Below are 20711 nucleotides of genomic sequence, written 5' to 3'. Positions count from 1 at the left end.
ACCACTGAAGGAGACTGGGCTGATATCATTGAGCTGCCCACTGTGGCCCCAAGATCTTTTCCCCTTCTCAGTCTCAGCAGGTTCCGACCTCATTAGGCTGTAATTAAAGATGGTATTTTTTTTTTGTCCCGATGTGCATCACCTTACACTTACCAGCACTGAACTCCATTTCCCACATTGTCACTGTTCGTGGAAGTCTTTGTGGAGCTCTTCCCTAGCCAGCCATGGTTTTCCCCATCCTTAATAATTTTGTGCCATGAATTAGTACCAGCCCCAATACCAATCGTTGTGGGACCCCCCCACTGCTTACTTCTCTCCAATGTGAAAACTGCACATTGAATCCTACTCCTTGCTTCCTGTCATTCTTCCTGAATTCTTCATCCATCAGAAAACCTGTCCTCATTTCCCATGACCATTGCTTACTCAGGAAACTTTAGCAAGGTACTTTGTCAAAAGCCTTTTCCAAAATCAAAGTATTTAATGTCACTGTTGTCTACATGCTTGTTCGCTCCAAAATGTTGGTGAAAAAGGTATAGGATTTTTTTTTGCTGATGGGCAGAGCTATGCCTGAGCTAATCCTGGGTAGTTAACATTTTCTGAGAAACAGAGAGGTGTTTTAAAAACCAATTTAGAAAATAATGTGCTGCCTTTGAGCAAGGACATGAAAACATCTCACTGCTTCGCAATGTAATAGGAATAGTATTCGATACACACAGTTGCGGTCGAAGGGTTTATCAGTTGTTTATGGCACAGGCATTCCAGAAACACAACTTCCAAAGAACTCCAAATTACCCCACAGCACTGAGTTCTGCCCTAGTAAATATTTTGTATAATACAAAATCCACACATGCAGGAAGAGCGTCAGCTTCGTGAGCACTGTAAGCAGGCTGTTTGCAGGGGAGGAAAGTTTGCGTACTGATCATCTCCACAAACTTAAATCTTACTTATGTAGGAGGAAAGGGGGACTTGGGGAAATAACCAATACCCATCCTCCCCCAAATATTTTTATAGGATACGAGTCAAATACCGAAATGCTTCCCATGGCAACCATTTTGTAGGGGTGCTCGTTAGCCTCTCAGCAGTCCCACAGGTGCCCACAAGCCAGATACCACTGGGAACCCAGCTGTTCAAGAACAGGAGACTGAAAATTACAGGTTGTACTAGAAAAAAATGCAGTATTATGTTACATTAATGCCAAGTTTCAGCTCCCTAAAAACAAAGTAGTTCTCTAGCGTTGTTCGAAAGAAACAAAGCCCTCCACTCCCACACGATCATTAAACCATTTTATTTATAATAATAATATGGGTTTGCATTAACAGCTTACAACTTTATTTGATAGTGAATAGGTTAATATTTACACTGAATCTGGCGCACTCTATGAGACAGGGCTAGGGTGACAGAACAGGACAAAGACAGACACATGTATAAAACAAAAAGTTATAGGAAGTGTGATAGTGAAAAAGTTTTAGTATCCTCCCCTGCCCCCCAGTTTGGGTGGTTTCAGGGCAATTAGCATTTCTTGAGCCGACTGGCTGGGAGTTTAGATTTGTCCAAGTCTTCAAAATATGGGTGGTTCAGGGCCGAGCGGCCAGAAATTCTCTTTGCAGGATCGTAGATTAACATTTTCTGAAAGACAAAATGCAAGTTGCTTGTTAACTCACTTGTGACATGAGTGATATAGGATCCAAAAGAATTGGGAACCTTAGTATTTAGAATACAAAACGTTCTCAGTCAGTAGCCCTCGCTTGATGGGGAAACCAAGGAGAATTCTGGAATCGGCTTATGATAGGAGATGCAGAGAGAGGATATGTTCTGTTAACAATAGTCTAATGCAGGGGTAGTCAAACTGCGGCCCTCCAGATGTCCATGGACTACAATTCCCAGGAACCCCCTGCCAGCAAATGCTGGCAGGGGGTTCCTGGGAATTGTAGTCCATGGACATCTGGAGGGCCGCAGTTTGACTACCCCTGGTCTAATGCAAGGCCCTCTCCATATGCCCAGTTTGGATTCCAGCATCTCTGTCGAATACAACTTACAATACTTGGAAGGATGAATGGCAAACTTAATCCTGCCCTCTGGCTCAGGGATTGTCAACCTGTGGTCCTCCAGATGTCCATAGATTACAATCCCCATGAGCCCCTGCCAGCATTTGTGGGCAGGGGCTCATGGGGATTGTAGTCCATGGACATCTGGAGGACCACAGGTTGACTACCCCTGCTCTAGCCCCCAAGGCATTACTGGCTAGCTCCTGCAGCAGGTGTTGGCTGCTTCATAGAAAGCTGATTCACCAGCTGAGCTGCTCCCAAACTTCCCGGCCTATCAACAAAAGCTTATCACTTCCCTTAGCCTTAATTACAAGCCATTGTTAACACAAGTTTCTCTCCCACTTTGGGTCAAAAGTACATCTAAACCAGCGTCTTGGTCTCTGAGATACTTGGCATTAGGACACAAAGTATGGAGAGAGAAAAAAAGAGATGCAAGCATACTGGCCATGCAAAATCCAGAACAAGAAACAAAAACCCTACTAAGAAAAGAGAACTACATGGCTTTGGTTTACTTGTTTAGAAGGTTGGGCAAGGGGAACCAACCCTACTCTAGTTCAGAATTTTGATTTCATTTTCCCTTGTTTTAATTCTTGCAAAATGGGCAGAATTTGCACACTACAGAGAACTGTATGATATCCCATGGTGTCCCAAACCTAATCATACACAAGGTCAATTTGAACAATCCCTCCCCTGCACAATGGCGTGTGAGGTGGAGGTAGAGACATGAACTAAACAACTGGGCATCAATGTGGAGTCTCAGGTTCATACTATTTAACTGAGGGAGAAGAGGATTGTGTCTTTCCCATTCCATCACATTCAAAGGACAACAGTCAACAGACTGCACAATTTATTTTGCCTGTAGAACTGAAAAGGAGTTGCTGAGAACCAGATTGCCTCCTGGCTGCCGATTCTGGAGATGGAGATTAAGTTTTATGTGGTGTGAATGCAAGTCTCGGTAGCTAAAGTATCTAGCTCTTTAATAAATGAAGGATATCTGTTATGCATACTAATCTACCCAGAAACTGCTGTTGACTGTCTCCCCCCACTGGGAAGCTGGGCTGACTTCAGTGTGATGTTCATACACCAGTTGCTGCTACAGCTCTGCACACATGGAATGGTACCTCAAGAAGAGCTAACAGCTTAGCGTTCAGGGACACCACCCAAACGTGGCTTTTTAAGAAAGCTTTTGATTATGTGCTGCAGGGCACTGGTATATGACGTTTCGTGGTCTGGATCTGGTTTTATGGGACTTTTAGGTGGAAAACTGTTTTCCAACTATGAGCTGTTCTGAGATTGTGTGCATCCTACCCCTTCTCCACCCCCAAGAAAAAATTGTTTTTATTTCCTGACATTGTTTATAATCTGCATCAGGGACTAATATCTGAGGCATATGGTGGTGAAAAGTGCTGTCCAAGTCACAGCCCTGCAAGATTTACAAGGCAAGAGCCATTCAGAGGCGGTTTGCCATTCTCTGGCTCTGCACAATGACTCTGGGCTTCCTCAGTGGTCTCCCATCCAAATACTCAACTTCTCGGACCTGGCAAGATCCGGTCGATTTGGGCCATTTAGGACAAGACATGCAGGATAATCTAACGGACTGACATTTCACGAGAAAGAAACTTGTGCTTACAGAAAGCAGATCTAGGCCATCTTCATCCAGGTTTTTGACGTGTGACGCCAGGCTGCTGGGCTTCCACTTGGGGAACGTGTTCTTGTAATCTTGCAAAGACTCCACTTCGGGCCACACGTCGTTGTTGGGCGTCCCCAAAGCTCTACCAGGGAAACAACCAAAGTGGATGCAATAGTCTCTCAACAAGGACACTATGGAAGACATTCTATTCAATATCCCTGCTAAGTTACTGTGATGATTAAACAATACAGCCACTGGCTGTTCACAGAACACATTTCTGCTGCCACTCTGCCTGCCAGACCTCAACTCCCCTTGCCCAGTGTTCCGTTCTTGAGGACAAGCTTATACTTGTGGCAAAATCAAGAGGGTAAAGCTTTTCCTGAACTGGACCATTATCACTGCAGGGGGGAAGCTAGGAAGGTTCTCCTGTTGCAAAAGTTAACATGCAGACAAGAGTTTGACACCGTTTGTTCAGGATTCCTGGGGCAACGGAACCTGCTCTCCTGCTCCTTTTTGTCACCCTCACAACCAAATTTATGGGGTGAATTCAGCTGAGGGAGTGACTGGCTTGCATCCTACCACTCCATTCAACAGGACTTGAACCTGCAGCCTAAAGAGCCTTCCTGACTTAATTGGCCCTTTTCTGCAGTGGAGGGGCCACTGATGCGAGAGGAAGGACTTCAGATTGCACTGAGCAGACAAGTAGAAGAAGAGCTTGATTTTTTTGTAGCCCAATTTTCACTACCAGGAGTCCCAAAGCGGCTTACCAACACCTTCCTCTTCCTCTCTCCACAACAGAAGCCCTGTGAGGCAGGTGGGGCCACAAAAGCAGATGAATGGACAATCACAACAACAGCATGTGATGCTAAAATTACCGTGTCGGTTTTCAATATCTCTCCCCCACCTCACCCCAAATTAGGATCCCTGCCCTAAAGAAATTTTCCTGGCCTCAGCCAGTTCTTTTTCCTGCCTGGGCCCGGCAGAACACTCTTCCTGGTAGCATCTGAGCCCTGTAGGACTTTGGATGGTTTCCCAGGGCTTGTAAGGCTGTGCTGTTTCACTGGCCCGATGGTTGAGGCCCTGAAAATTGTATCTGCCTAATCACCTATTTATTACATCTAATTAATTATTATCTAGAACCCCTCTGCCCCCCCTCCGAGCAGGAGGCAATTTGTGCAAATGCATTTTAATTTTAATTCTAGATTTTTAAAACCAATAACTGCGATTTGAACTTGTTCAATTTGAACTGATGTATGTTTTAAAACCGGGGGTAGTCAAACTGCGGTCCTGCAGATGTCCATGGACTACAATTCCCAGGAGCCCCTGCCAGCGTTCGCTGGCAGGGGCTCATGGGAATTGTAGTCCATGGACATCTGCAGGACCGCAGTTTGACTACCCCTGGTTTAAACTATACCCACCTTGATCCCCTGATCCAACATAAGGGAAGCACTACTTTAAAATAATTCCTACATAAAATTTTGAATTATTTTAGTAACTCCACCCCCCCTCCCAATCAAATATTCAAATATTTCCATTCAACTATTTGTTATCGTTGGTATGTAAACATAGGGCAATTTGAAAATCTTGCTTACTGAACACAAATCAAAATAGACATTACAAATCAGATCGCACCCTGCTTGTCACCAGGGGAAAAAATCCAGATAATTTTCCAGTTCATCTCCCTGCCTAGAAAACATTTCCCCGGCTGAGAGATGTTGCTGCAGCCACCAGGCCAGACCTGAATACCAACTGAACAATCTTCCATACGTCTGTGCCAAGACAGAGCCTCGTGCAATCATGTGATTAAGAGTACAGTCTGAAGTAGGCAGTAAGCAAGTCAGGGCCTACAGGACTCCAATGAAACCTACCTCAGAGCAAGCAAATGCCATTAACATTCCACAAGTCCCAACAAATAAATTGCCGTTCAGTTTGCTTGCTACTAAAAACAGGACACAGATCCCCAGCGTACACACAACACGCACAGTTTGTCTGAAGAAAACCAGAATAGTTGAAGACAGGCTTGACTTCAACAGTTCACATTGCAGGCTGTAATGTTTGCTTTCATTGAAGCTGCCCCAAGGGGCCCTGTGCACATCAGAAGGCGGCCCAGATGCTCCGCAGGCAGATCCTTCCCACTCCAAATAAGCGAAATACCTGAAAATTCTGAAAAGCTGGTCGATTTCTGAGTCCCCGTGGAAGAGTGGCTTCTTGGTTGCCATTTCAGCAAAGATGGTCCCTATGCTCCATATATCGACGGGGGTCGCGTAACGTGTGGAGCCTAGTAGCACTTCTGGGGATCTATACCACAGGGTTACTACCTGCCACAAGGCAAAGAAACTATTAGCAAACAACTTTTCTGGAATTAATACATTAGTTCTTGAACCATGGAGGTACATTACTTGCTGGGTTCCATCTTGTAAATTAAGCATTATGTTCATTTTATCCCACCTTTCCCCCAAAAGGACCGCGAGATGTCATATGTGGCTCTTTCATTCTCCATTTTCATCCTGACTACAACCCCATGGGATACATTTGGTTTAGGGTTACTTGCTCCGGCGAGCAATGAAGCCCAAGGCGAGCAGTGGAGAAGAGGGGCTAATTTGGTTAGTTACTAAAGCCATTCTTTATGTTATCGCTGACATGTATTTGCTGTCTGTCAATCCTTTTAAGACATCCCACTGTAGCCTTCTGGCTTGAGATTGTGCTTTACAACCAAACGTGTGTGCGTGGCGTGTGTGTGTGGTTCAACCCATTGACTACCATACAAGCTGTGTTTCAACATCACTTTGAATTTTTGTTGGCCCACCTCAACCATCATCATGCTGAAAAAGGAAGATCCACAAAGGCTGAGCAATTGGAGCAAATCTTTTTTTAAAAATCTTTTTTTTAATGGGCTGAAAAATTTCAGGTCTTACAAGTATAGATGTTGGGGAATAGATACAAGATACACTTTAGTTTTGTCTGTGTTGGGGGAGGGATGCTTCTGAACACTAGTTGGTGGAAGGCCAAGAACTTTTGCCTTCACTTAGGCCTTCTGGAGACACAACACTGTTGAGAACAATGGACTATACTAGACTGACCTTTGGTCTGACCCAACAGGGCTCTTTTTGTGCCTTTCCAATAAAAGGATATACAGCATCATTAAAATAGAAGGCTTTCACAATAGAAGGCTTTCACAAATAAAAAACCCAAACTCATTACTCTCCTAGTCATTTGCTTCAAGATTCAGTGTCACATGTTCAGCACCAGCTACAGTCACTGTAGCCACTTTATACCTCATGAGTGTAGACCCGCACGGGGATACCAAAAGCTCGGGCCAGCCCGAAGTCAGCAAGTTTGATTACTCCGTTGTCATCTATTAACAAGTTCTGAGGTTTGAGGTCTCTGTGCAGAATCCTTCTTGAATGGCAGAACACGATACCTTGCAGGATTTGGTACAAATAACTCTGAAAAGAGTGACACAACAAGATGGTGTAACTGCCTGCAGACCCATTAAGCTCCACCCTCAAGGCCGGCTATTCCGGAGAACACTACAGAAGACCTTTCAAATTTGTGGGTGGGCTGTTATGATGTTAACAGTGAATGTGTTCAGATCCTTAAACCTTCCTGTCCAATCCCATCCTTCGGAAAGCCCAGGATAGTTTGCACAAAGTTTTCAATGCAAGATAAATGGTGCTTCATCTGACATTTCTTTCAAACCCCTCCTTTGAGGCCTACATTTCCCATGAAAGCTTTTGGCTTGATCCCTTAAACGCCACCCCCAAACTGAAGTACATGTTTGCTCACACACATTCTTATTAACTGGCTCTGTTCCTCCCGTCTCATATTCCCCCAGTTTACAACCCACATCTTTAGAGTGGAAAGGCACCTCCTCGGGCCAGAATGATTCTTTCACAGTAGTTTTCAGGTTGTATTTTGAACACATTCAAGCACACACTAAATTGTACAGGAAAACAGTCGAAGTCTAGGCCAATCCAGTATTCCACAAGAGCAGGGGTCCCAAAACTATAGGCTCTTCTGGAATTTTGAGAAATGGTCATGGGTGGCACCACCACAAAATGGCTGCCATTCAAGGGAGGCCTAAAGACAAAATGGCCGCCATGGTGGTGGGATGTTCTAAGCCAGTTATGGAGTGCTCCATGCAGTCCCAAAACTGAGGTGTCACAAAGTCAGGACTAGCCCTCTAGGGCAGAAACAAGCAGACATCAAGAAACTTATCAGGGCACCCAGGAGTACCACAGTTGGGAACCCTGACTTGGGACTGCATATCCCAGGAGTCTCTGCAACAGACAAAGATACCATGACAGACATTTCTTTGGCAGGTCGCCAACAACAATTAACACATTCTACAAAGACAGGAAACTTGAGATGCCCCCCATTGACTGTGTTGCCTCCTCACCTTAACAAGCATGCGGTCTAAATACTGTCCAGATGGGATAGAGTCCAAGTACTTCTTGAGATCCATAGAAAGAAATTCAAAGATAAGGTAAAGCCTGGAATCTTGCATAAGCACATCCTGAAGACTGAAGAGAATTTATATTAAAAAAAAAAACAATAACAATCATGCTCACCCTTGCCCTTCAGAAAGCTTACGAACTAGGGGGTTGCTGTATAAAGCATCAAGGCCTCTAACCAGAGCATGCAGAAAGGGTCTCAGTTATTACTAATTACCCCACAACTATTAACTAGCCCCCCAGCAACACGCCCAGTAAAGAGTTCTAAGGCAGCTCTAATGAACCATGGCTAATTGGCACACCCTATGGGCTCCATTCATTCCCAGAGCCATAAAACTTTGCTAGGGTGGCTGCAGCTAGGGGACAGCATGCAAGTCAGAATTAAACTGCAAAGCCAACATGCAACTAGATCATTATACATACTTCTGGATTCCTTTCCCATAAAGGCGGTTAATAAAATAAGTTAAAATTTCGTTATTCAAATTGTAAACATTTACTGCATTTTGCAAAACACGGATTCCTTGCGAATAGCTCGTGTGCAAATGCAGTATGCACATATCCCAGTCAAAACCGGGCCTTTCTCTTAAATTTGGAACCATGACCTCAGCTAGGTCTGTTTACCCCCATGTAAAATCATTTAGGTTAAAGCATATACCAATTAAGGGTTTAAAAAAAGTCCCACAGACAAGTTAAATAGTAAAGCACCTTTCAGCCCTATGGATTTAAGAGACGTATTCCCATGTAGTTCATCAACCAGAGTGGTCTAGGCATTACGGGGTCTGCAAGACCTAGGCTGAAAGGGCATCCTTTGGTTTGTTTATTTATCTATCAAGTTTATATCCTGCTTCCTCTCCCACAAACAGGACACAGCGTATATGTCCAACACAAACAACGCAAAGGTACAATATAATCTTTAAAAGATAAAACAATTAAAAATCCATCCCTGTTAAAATGTACACACTATCAAGTAGGGTAGGATGCATGGATGCTGAAGGCCCAAGCTGAAGCATGCAGGCTGCCCAGTAGATGAAAATCACCTAAAGGCAGTCTGAAAAAGAGCAACTTTCCATGCCCTGTGGAACCTGGAGAGGCCCTGCAAGGTATGCACCTCTTTGGGCTGCTTGTTCTACAGGATGGGGCCACTACTGAGAAGGCTCTTGTCCTTGTTGACAGAAGGCAGGCAGTTTGTGGACCAGGGACCTACACTAAAGGCCAGGATGAAAGGAGGGTTTACTGCGATAAAATGGGAATAGTTGGATAACCAATTGCTGGTCCAGGCTCCTTAGAGTAAGGGTGAGATAAAAATGTACTAGTTAGGCTCACATTTTTCATTCTCCAGAGATCAATTAGACCAAAATTAACTTGTACTAGATCTTTCCTTTAGGTGCTTTTTAATTGTACCAATTTATTATCCATAAATCACCATCACATCTAAGGCAGTAAAGTGACGATCCTGAAGAAAAGGGAATGGGATTTTTCTTCTCTGCATGCATTGGATTCTCCTGCATACATGAAGGGTACATATTAGCTGTCTTCCTTACACATTATACACTGTGTGCTTAGTCACACAGAACAAACCTCAGCATGTTCACTGCTTCTAAACCTGGAGTAAAATCCCAAGCACACAGTCTACATAGGACTGCCACCTTATGTTCAGAACTTGTCTTCTGTCGCTGCTTGCTGAAGGCCCACAGAAGAGATGAAGGGCAACAATGGGGCAATTCCCACTGCAACCCTTATGCCACTTTAAGTTTCTCTTGTACTGTTGGAAAGAATCCAGCAGGCTCACAGAGAGCCAGCATGGGATAGTGAGCAGCAGACTCTAATATGGAGAACTGGGTTTGATTCCCTACTCCTCCTCTTCCACACAACCTAAGTAATCTCAGGCCAGTCACAGCTCTCTCAGAGCTCTCTCAGCCCCAGCTCGCTCAGAAGGGGTCTGCTGTGGGGAGTGGAAGGGAAGGTGAGTGTGAGCTTTTTTGAGATTCCTTATAAAGCAGATATACAGGACGACAGGAAGGGAGGGGGCCCCAAAGCCATATACGTACAAGACTATATTTGGGTGGTGAAGCTCCTTCAATAAGGAGATCTCACGAATGGCAGTGCTGGGAACCCCTTCTTCTTCGCTCTCTAGCCGGATCTTTTTCATGGCCACCACCTGCCCCGTGGCTTTGTGCTTGCCTTTGTATACAACGCCATAGGTTCCTGTGGAAGACAAGCAAAGGACATAATGCTGCAGCGTTAAGAAAGGAGCTTGACAGAAGCTGAAAAGACAGAGCTGAAAAGAAATGACCGTACCGGATGTTCAGAGAACAAGAGAGCGCATACATGTCTGCACTACCAGGCATGCTCAAAAACTTTACATGCATCGGTTTTGGTACTCAGCAGAAGCACCTACATTCTTGAAAAACTCTAGTCATGTCTTTGGGACCGGCCCAAAGTCAACGTTGTCTCCCTCCTTTGCTTCAGATGGTGGCTGGGACGGTCTGCAGTAGCACAGTTAGATTCCAGCCCAGTAACCCCTTTGAGATCAACGATATTGTCAGGGTATCTGCTTTCAAGAGACAGAACTCCTTTTGTCAGGTATGAGTCAGAACAGAGATGTCCCAGTAGTTATATCTAGTCAGAAGGCACTCCGGAGGTCTAATGTGTATTGTGATCAGCTTCATTAGAGCAGAGAAATAGCATCAATAGTCAAGAAAGGATCTTGTGCCCCTGTTCAACTTACAAATGAACTCAAGTTCAGAAAGTTTGCTAGGGTGAGATCCGGGTTAAATCTAACTGTCCCGCGTTTGTGCTAGCGCGCCACCCAGCTGCACATGCAGCCATAATCAGAGAAGTCCACCGTACTATTTTGGTCTTTTCTAACATCACGGACCTGATAAAAGCTCTTCCCAAAAACCTGCACTCCTGCTTGGCCTTCCTCCCTCAAAGATCCAGAATGGTGGCTGAAGGACAGGCTGAGAGAAGGACCACATCAAACTAGAAAAAGGGAGCTCACTTGATTGCATGCTCCCCATTCCAAAAAACCCACTTCCACTCAGCGATCTCCTCAACAGGACAAGAGCAATCCTCTTTCTTCCATGCACAGAAGCATTACAGATATGGCGAAGGGAGACCTACCAAACTTCAAAAAGAATTTACCTTGGCTGTTGGTGGGGTTAGCACAGAGGTTGACAACTGAAACCCATGTTCAGTACATGGGGTAGTCTGGTTCATCTACACCCACACGCAACACAGTAAACAGCATTTCAGAGGGTGGAGCTAGAGGTTCCATCAGCACACTCATGTTTCCAAATTCGGGGGGGGGGGGGCACAGATATGTATCTCTGCATTGCTGTATCCTGGTGGCAGTTTTTCTAAGTTGGGCAGAGAACAACTGGTCCTAAAGAGCACTACCAGAAATGCTAGGAAGATACCCTGCTAGGAAACCATTGTTTGGTGCCCACCCACAGAGCAGAAGAATCAAAGGACAAGTGGGAGAAGCTTAACCCTTTTGTCCTTCCTGTGTTCTACCCTGCAGATGCCCTTGATTCTTCCAGAATTTTTTGGATATTTCCAAATGGAGGATTAGCAGAAGGAGCAAAGAGTTAAACACTCTCCCTTCTATAGGGTCACCTCTACAAAGGTTATCTTCAATTAGAGGCAAACGTGGCATTTCAAGGCCCGTGTTTGTTCACCAATGCATAGCTTTGTGCTGAGAATCAGGAAAATTCACTACATTGGTGTAGTAAATTACTCAAAAGCAGTATTTAACAGTCTGGTTGGTTTTGTGTATTTCAGATCTTGAAGAGGACTTTTCCAATCACCGACAGAGCTCAACCAACAAGGTATTAGATAATTTGGAATCCATCCCCCGGGATGCAGAAATATGTCTATGTTCTATGCTTCCCCCACCCCACCCAGAAGCACAAACTATGTATTTACTGTTGTGAATTAAAATTAACTTTAGCACTCAACCTGGATGACCCATGTTGGGATGAGTCTAATTAATACAGAGAGAGCTCCCAAGAGGCTTCCTGGCCTTCCCCCTATATTCTGCCTTAATGGACTTGCCCACAAGCTATTCCCAGCATTGCCATAAAAGCAGGGAACAAGCTGCTTCCGTTAACCAGGGGGTGGCAGGCTCATGTGGTTACCATACGTGAGAAACGGGGCAGAGCATGGGCACCTACTCCTGCCTCAAACCACCTTACTCCCCCTACCTCCAAGTCCTCCTAGCGCATGGCAGGAAGGCGTGGCCAACTGACATCACTTCCAGCCCAGTTCCAGAGCACCTGGAAACTGGAAAAATATTCCAGGGGCTTTTCTATGGTCAAAAGGTAGGAAAAGTCTGGGTTAATACTTGAATGGGAGACCACCAAAGAAGTCCAGGGTCACAACACAGAGCAGGCATCAGGAAACTACCTCTGAATGTCCCTTGCCTTGAAAGCCCTAGAGTCGTCATAAGTCAGCTGCAGCTTGACAGTACCACCCACCCCTAACACAGTGCCAGAGAAGGTGTGATAGTTGATCAACAGAACTAGTCAGGCCTGATGTGTGGGTGAGGAAAAGAAGTCGGTAACAGTCCAACATACTCCCTGGGGCTGCACATTCAACAGCAATGAGACTCAGGGGCGCACAATGGCTGCCGATTTCCAATCTGAGTAGGGAAAAACACATGTCTTGAGGCTGCTTGACATGCAGTGCTGCAGGAACAAGTAGAATTCCCCGTTCCTTGAGATATGGGGGGGGGGGGGGGTCAGGGAGCAGACAGTGCAAACTTGCTGGCAAATGCACATAACTCATCTGGAAGCACCCGACATACCTGAGTTGCACGAGAGATCCCAGGCTACTTACCTTCACCAATCTTCTCTATTTTCGTATAGTCATCCATGCTGTGTGACAGGATCGGACCTGAAACAGAACAAGGGGTGTAAGCGTTCACAGTGCCAGGTACCTATGGAATACCGACCCAGCCTTCCACTTCCCCAAAGTAAGGTTTTCCAAAGCAAGCCGCTTGAGATGGCTTTGGACAGGCCTGTGCATCTTTGGTATCCAGCAGAGGCTGTGACCTATCATTAAGTGGGGAGGGGGAGATTTTGTTTCAGGACTGCCTCGGGAAAAGGATGTGGAGGAGAAGGGTTTACACCTGCCGCCATTCAAGTTTGAGATGAAAGGCCAGACTCCTGCAGGGCAAAGCCCAGGTTGAGTTCTTGCCACTTTGTGTTGTTGTGCTGAGATGGCAAAGCTGATTTTTATGTGAACAAGGAAACCGGGAAGGAGGGGTATCTTAGCACAACAATAAGGCAATCAAATGCGAGGTCAGATCTGGTGAACCCTATTATCGACTGCCAAAAATCTCTGGCAAAGTCACCATTGTGCCAGATAAGGGCTTAATGACTTGCACGCTCCAGGTCTGCATTCTCCGCATACCTTTTCAAGATACCAGGAGGTGGGTGTAGGGATGTAAAACCTTTCCTGTCAAATTTGCCCGTTGTTGTTGTTGCTTCGGTCTAGTTAGCATCCCATCCCTCATGGTACAGTGAAAGTAGAGGCTCATCCCATATCAGTCATGCACATACCTGGCCTGGCCCCTAGGAAGGCTCTTGGTTCAAACCTCACTTCAGCTATGCTCACTAAATTCGCTCAGCTGCTAGAACATAGACTTCACACTAGAAGACTATTTCAGAGGCATTCTAAGATCCTTCAGTATACTTTGAACCTTTTAAGCATACATCATATGCTCTTTTTTTCAAATCCTCCAGAAGGGTGGGAATACCACATCCGCACAAAGATTCCATTCCCATCTAGGTGGTTGAGTTGACTCTCCAGATGTTTATGGACTACAATTACCATGAGTCCCTGCCAGCAAGCTCATGGTAATCTAGAGAGCCAATTTGGCCACCCCTGCTATATGGAAATAAGTACAATTACATCAACAATGAAGCTACTTCTTAATTCTAGTTTGCATACCAGCCTTTGACCCCAACAAGCTAGTTACATTCATAAGTACTTAAGTACTTCATTTGCAGCAATACTTACTTGAGAAAAATGCCACCATCTCACGCGAACAAGATAAGCTCTCTAGCAAATTTGTAAGTTTCCTGTCCTGACATTAACAGTGATCTTGTGTTCAAATCTTGGCTGTCATGAGATCACTAAAAAATTTTTAGGTAGGCCTGTTTGCAATATGGGGAACACCTCTGGCCTGCAATACAGGGGCATTGTACAAAACAATGTATAAACCACCTTGCACACCAGAAAGGCAGCATAAATATGAAGTATTACTGCCTCCCACTAACGCTCCATGCATAAGCCTACAGTCCCTGTTTAAATTTACTGCAGCAGTTTTGACTTTCAACAATTCCCACACTACGAAGTTTTGGCAGCACTGTAATGGAAGGCCTGATCTCAAGTGAACCATGTGTTACAGATGTGCACTTCCCCCCCCATCAGAACAGGATACTCCATATTCTACTCCAGGGGTAGTCAACCTGTGGTCTTCCAGATGTCCATGGACTACAATTCCCATGAACCCCTGCCAGCGAACTCTGGCAGGGGCTCATGGGAATTGTAGTCCATGGACATCTGGAAGACCACAGGTTGACTACCCCTGCTCTACTCCCCCCACGCCACATCCACCGGAAGAAAGGCTTCCGGTGGAGAAGAAAATTAATAACTGCAACCTCGTTTCCTCCTCCTCGCGGCCCCTGTGTAACTTACAGCCGCCGGCCTCTTTGACCCATAGCACCCCCTTGCAGTCTGCACAGGGATGCAGCCCAGAACTGCAAGCCCCCAAGTCCCGGGCAGGACTGCATGCATTGGGCTCGCTCGCCCCGGCAGACAAAGGCGAAGAGAAAGAAGGAGCCCCTTTCCAGGAAGGGGGTTCTGCAACGTGCAATTTTGCAGCGCTCCGGAAGCACCACGTGCTGCTTCCCCCCAAGGCGGCCGCAGACCAGCCCCCCCGTGCCCTCCAGCAGCCCCCTGGCACTCGCCGCCCCTTCCTCACCCGCGCAGCCCCGGCCAACTGCAGGCACTCCTCGGCCTCCGCTCGCAGCCGCAGCCCAGCTTTGCCAGCCAGAGGCCCGGAGCAGGCAGTCAAATTAACCGCGCTGAGCCGCTTCCAACGCACCAATGGCGCCGCGCCGTTGCTTTCAAAACGGCCAATCAGAGCGAGGCCCCGGGCGGGCGCTAAAGGTCCCGGGAAAGGCGGCAAGGCTGCGATCGCACGGGCGGGCGCAGCAACCGCAAAGTGTGTCGCTCGAAAGGGATCTGTTCCGCTTGCCTTCAGTGTTTCTCTTCCGTGAAGATGGGAGTTGTAACGTGGACGGGTTGTGAAGTTTCAACAGGGGAAGAAGGGGGATGCTCCGTTTGCGGGGGGTTATGTTTTTTTTTCTTCCTGTGTTTCATCGGATATATATATATATATATTTTTTTTACTACCCGCCTATCATTGGTTCATCCTTCCTCCACTTCTCGGTTTATTTTAAAAAATGCTTTTGAAGGCTGTGTGGTAGAAGTACTTTCTGCTAAAAGGTTATTGCAACCTAGGGATTATTCTTAATGTTTATTACCTGTTTTCTGTCCAGGCACAGGGTAGACTGAAACCTCGTGACATGATAAAAATGCCAAAATATGGTTTAGAATAAACCATTAAAACCTCAACAATAAAAACAGTTCTGCCCTTCAGTGCCTGTTTCTAATCTTTCAGCAGCAGCAGCAGCAGGAGAGAGGGCAGGCAGATTTTAACAGCCCCAGATGAAGAAAGCTTCCCCTGTTGCATTTCAGCATGCCCTGCCCCTTTGAGGTTTAATGGAAGAAGGGGATAAAGGAGGCTTATCATGGAGAATAAGACTATTAAAAGGACAGAGCATTGTTTCCCTGCAGGTAGGGATGGCAGGCACCCTAACATAAGGTGATCAGATTTCAAGATTGAGGAGGAGAGACAGCACTGACCGGCGGGGTTGCCAACCTCCAGGCTACACCTGGAGGTCTGGAATAACCCAAGGCCTGCACAGCTTGGAGACACCAGGGGTTGCCAAGAATATAAACCGGGTTTTCCTCCCCTAAAATGCCTTTCAGCTGGGAGGGGAGGAGGAAGAGACTCACTAGAGCACACAGACAGGGCAAAGAATACAAACGGCCTTCCCCCCCCCCCTTAAAATACCTTTCAGCTGGGGTGGGAGGGGGAAGACGCTCTTCAGAGCACACAGCCAGGGCAAAGAATACAAACTGGGGTTTTCCCCCCTAAAATGCCTTTCAGCTGCGCTGGGAGGGGAGGGGGAAGAGACTCACCAGAGCACACTACCAGGGCAAAGAATACAAGCAGAGTTTTTTCCCAACAAGTCCAAAGTGATGAATAGTGCATCATACCTGTCTCGGGCTACATGCTCTTGTTTGAGGCATGTGCTAAATGTATACTACTTTGCTGGATCTGACTAAGATCTCGTCTACCCATATGGTTTCCAGCCTCCTGGTGACACCTGGACATCTGGACTTACAACTGATTTCCAGACATTCTTTCTCTTGGAGGAAATGGCAGCTTTGGACAATACACCCTGCTGAGGTCCCTCCCAAGGTTCTAACCCCAAAATCTCCAGGAATTTCCCTGGCCAGATCTGGCAACCTTATCTTGCCCAGCAACCTGCTTTTGGGAGTGATGTGTAAGGTGCTCCCAATCAGGGCATAAAAGTGATGATTTTTTTGCACCCCTCTTCCAGCACCTGGAACAGAGGAGTATTGCTTGTGGACACACAAATTCCTGCTTGAGTTGGGATTGGTAAGGAAAGGCATGTCCTCAGACCATTTGCCTAATTAGAGTGGTGGCCTCTAATCAAATCTGGAGAACGGGTTTGACTCCCCATTGCTCCACTTGCAGGCAGCTTGGGGTGGGTGGGTCTTGAGCCAGTCACAATTCTCTCAACCACACCCACCTCACAGGGCATCCTTGTGGAGGAAGTAAAGGTGACTGTAGGTTGCTTTGAGACTCCTTCAGGTCATGAAAAGCAGGGTATAAAAACCAATATTTCTTTGAATTTCTAATGGAGTCGGCAGCTGGTGGGATTTCACTCTCCCAGCCTACTAGGACAGAAGGTAGTAAGCTCTCATCAGGAACATGGGAAAGACTAGCTCCTCTTCTGTTTGATAGCCAAGCTGCCCTTAAGCATCCTCAGGCCAAAATGTCAAAGACGATGTGACTTGCGTGGCTAGTGCTGACCTCAGGTGGCATGAAAGAATGTTCTCATTCCGTTTTGATTTTCTGCTCCGGCAGTCTTAGGTGTTCAGCTGTTGGGACTGAAAGTTAACATCTGTTCGTTTCTCTCCACCAGCTCCCTGATGGGTGGCGTGAGATGAAGAGTGTGTGAAAATGCCTTCTAGGAAATCGAGGTCAAGTCCCTCAGCCAAGAACCCTGCGAGTTAAGCTCTGAAAGCTGTGCTGTTGAATATGAATGTGTAGTCCGCAGGGGTTATAGCAGAGAAGTGCAACAAAAGGAGAAAGAACCGCTTTACGCAGACCTTAGACCTTGCCTTAGATTTTCATCCTGTGATGAAGTGTCCAGGGAAAATTATTCCTTTCTCCTGAAGGTGACAACCAATATATCCTGGAACAGTCAGGAAAATCGTAATACTTGTTGCATGGATGTTTGGTTGTCTAGGATTCTTCACTGCTTCAGCAATCATGGATGACTGTACATTCAGATACAGAGAAAAGGGAAAGTAAAAGGGGTCTCTCCTCCTCTGCCTCCCCCACCAGGGTGCCACTCAGGGTGGCTGTCTTGCCCCTGAGTGCTTCCTCCTCCAACTGGCTTGCCTGTCTGTCCAGCGGCCAGCCAATCGCCTTCCGTCCCCCACCCCTGACCACGCCCTCCTCCTTCCACTTTTCTCCGAGGCTTGGAGGCTGCAGATCCCTGCTGCGTGAGAGCTGCCCCTGCTGGTGAGTTCCATAAGGGCTGCCTGCAGCCTTTCCAGGTCCTGGGGGGAGGGAGAGGCTGTCCCCAGAGTTCTTCCACCCCACCTCCCAATCTAGCGCCTGTTGCAATCCTGAATGCAATGGATTTGGCCTCTAGTTATATGATGATGATGTCATCCGTTCAGTCGTGTCCGACCCTCGGCGATTCTATAGGAAAGTCTCCACGCATTGCTGTCGATGACCGCTTCTTTTAGTTGGTTCATGGTCATCCTTGTATTGACTTTGATCATGTTGAGCTAGCAGATCCTTTGGCGAACACGTTTCCTTTTGCCGCTGACCATGCCGAGCATTAATGATTTTTCGAATAAGTTTGATTGCATGATGTATCCAAAGTGAGCTTTAGGTGTAATCTCTTCTAATGACATAGTTGATTTGCTCCTCTCCAAAACCATCTTGTTGGTAACTTTGGCTGTCCATGGTATTCGCAGCATTCATCTCCAACACCATAGTCCAAAAGCATGTATTCTCCTCCTGTCTTCCTTCTTCAGGGTCCAGCTTTCCCACTCTTAGGTTGTTATGGGGAAGACAATAGCATTGACTAGCAGGCACTTTGTATTAAGGCTGATATCTTTACTCTTCCATATGCGGTTCACGCTTAACATTGCGTTCCGGCCCAGTGTTATTCGCTGTTTGATTTCAGGCTGCAGCCACCACTTTGATTGATCATAGAGATTATAGATAAACCATTCTGACAGCTGCCCACTAGATGGCGGAAGAGAGAGGCTTCTAGATAGAGATACTTCCTGTGTTCTTTACAGATGTGTTTATAGAAAAGGCAAAAACTGAATATTCAGGGACTACATGCAGAGGCAACTTTGCAAAGGGACTGTCAGCTTGAAAGCTTCATAATAGTTTTGCTGGTCTAAAGGCATGCTTTTTGGGGCATGAGAAGTCCTGGGTTCATATGTCAGGCCAGTTTAGGCAATCTGGGAAAAGGCAGTGAAAGCCAGTTCTGTCTTGGGAAACAACTAGAGATTTGGGAGTTGGATCCTGAGGAGGACAGGTACTTCATCAATGGGGTATAATGCCGTAGAGCAGGGATAGTAAACCTGTGGTCCTCCAGATGTCCATGGGCTACAATTCCCATGAGCCCCTGCCAGAGTTCGCTGGCAGGGGCTCATGGGAATTGTAGCCCATGGACATCTGGAGGACCACAGGTTGACTACCCCTGGAGTAGAATATGGAGTATCCTGTTCTGATGGATGGCGGGGGGGGGGTAAAGTGCACATCTGTAACACATGGTTTGCTTGAGATCAGTCTGTTGGCCTTCCATTACAGCGCTGCCGAAACTTCGTAGTGTGGGAATTGTTGAAAGTCAAAACTGCTGCAGTAAATTTAAACAGGGACTGTAGGCTTATGCATGGAGTGTTAGTGGGAGGCAGTAATACTTCATATTTATGCTGCCTTTCTGGTGTGCAAGGTAGTTTATACATTGTTTTGCTGGCAGGGGCTCATGGGAATTGTAGTACATGGACATCTGGAGGACCACAGGTTGACTACCCCTGCCATAGAGGTTATCTCCTAAAGTGGCCAGTTTCTCCAAGTGAATTGATTTCATCGCTTGGAGATCAGTTGTCATCCAGTGCGGTCTTCAGCCACCGTCTGGAAGCTGGCATACTAATGAAGCAGATGTGTTATTCTAATTCAATTTATTTATGAAGCAGACAAAATACAATGTTTTGTTTCCAATGGAGGGGGAGCCCCCACCCCAAAAAAGCAGGACCAATAGAAGCACAGCAGAAGCAAAGACCCCAAGTATTTCTGTAGTAGAAACTGAAGGAGGGAGATCTTTGAAAGCCTAGCAGAACCATTGTAATGAAAAAAATGTCCAGCAGAATCCATTGCCATCATGTCAATTTCAGTTCAACAGGACTTATGTGCTGTACAGTAGCGATCCCCAACCTGTGGGCTGCGGACCACATGTGGTCTTTCGACTAATTGGAGGTGGGCCCCAAAGGATGCCTTCTCCCCCACCCCCTGGCCCTTTACTTCATCCCCCCAGCCCTTTACAACACACTTCATTGTTGTGGCATGTCTGTATCTTATTTTGAAGGGATGTTTAAACATTACCATAGCGATCAGAGAGCGTTAGGGCAGTGGTTGAGAGTAGAGGAGTAAACTACCCCCCCCATCGGGCCTCAGTAAAAGGCGTTGAGTGGTCCCCGGTGATAAAAAGGTTGGGGACCACTGCTGTACAGAACCATTCTCTAAGGAAGGGAGAGTGCAAGCCCAGAAGAAGGCTGTGCCCTTGTGGCAATGCCAGCTCAGCAGGACTCATGTGAAGTACAGAATCACCTTCCAAGCAAGGAGTATTGTAAGCGCAGCACCACCCGTTCAGTACATAGAATGCCCAGCAGAACCCAGTTCTACTGTAGCAATGCAAGTAAAAGAGGACTAATGTCAAGCCAGAGAATCCCTGCATTGTTTTTTCAGTCCCAGCACAACCACTTCAGTGTACAGAATGCCTAGCAGAATCCAGGTCCACTTAGGCCCCCAGTAATATAACAGAATTCCCAGGATGGGCTCCTATAACTCATTATAGCCAAAAATAAGAAATGTGTTCACAAAATTATGCACAAGGTAGAGAGAGATGATGAAACATTTTCCCTTCATTTATCAAAACACTAGAA

At 46.3% G+C, this 20711-nt stretch overlaps 1 protein-coding gene across 1 annotated transcript; it reads right to left on the bottom strand.

The window, feature by feature from the left end:
• Positions 1-1270: 1270 nt before the first annotated feature.
• Positions 1271-15269, bottom strand: CDK1 (cyclin dependent kinase 1). Its single transcript, XM_077350709.1, has 8 exons — positions 15121-15269; positions 12969-13025; positions 10178-10334; positions 8075-8198; positions 6951-7121; positions 5830-5993; positions 3676-3817; positions 1271-1626 (listed from the first exon to the last, which is right to left on the bottom strand). The coding sequence occupies exons 2-8, from the start codon at positions 13003-13005 to the stop codon at positions 1510-1512; spliced, it is 912 nt and encodes a 303-aa protein (XP_077206824.1). The 5' UTR covers positions 13006-13025; positions 15121-15269; the 3' UTR covers positions 1271-1509.
• Between the last annotated feature and the right edge of the window lie 5442 nt (positions 15270-20711).

The sequence above is a fragment of the Paroedura picta genome, chromosome 8 (genome assembly GCF_049243985.1).
Source record: "Paroedura picta isolate Pp20150507F chromosome 8, Ppicta_v3.0, whole genome shotgun sequence".
Lineage (NCBI taxonomy): Eukaryota > Metazoa > Chordata > Lepidosauria > Squamata > Gekkonidae > Paroedura > Paroedura picta.
Note: the sequence above shows the minus strand (reverse complement) of the source record. Positions and strands in the feature narration are given on the sequence as shown.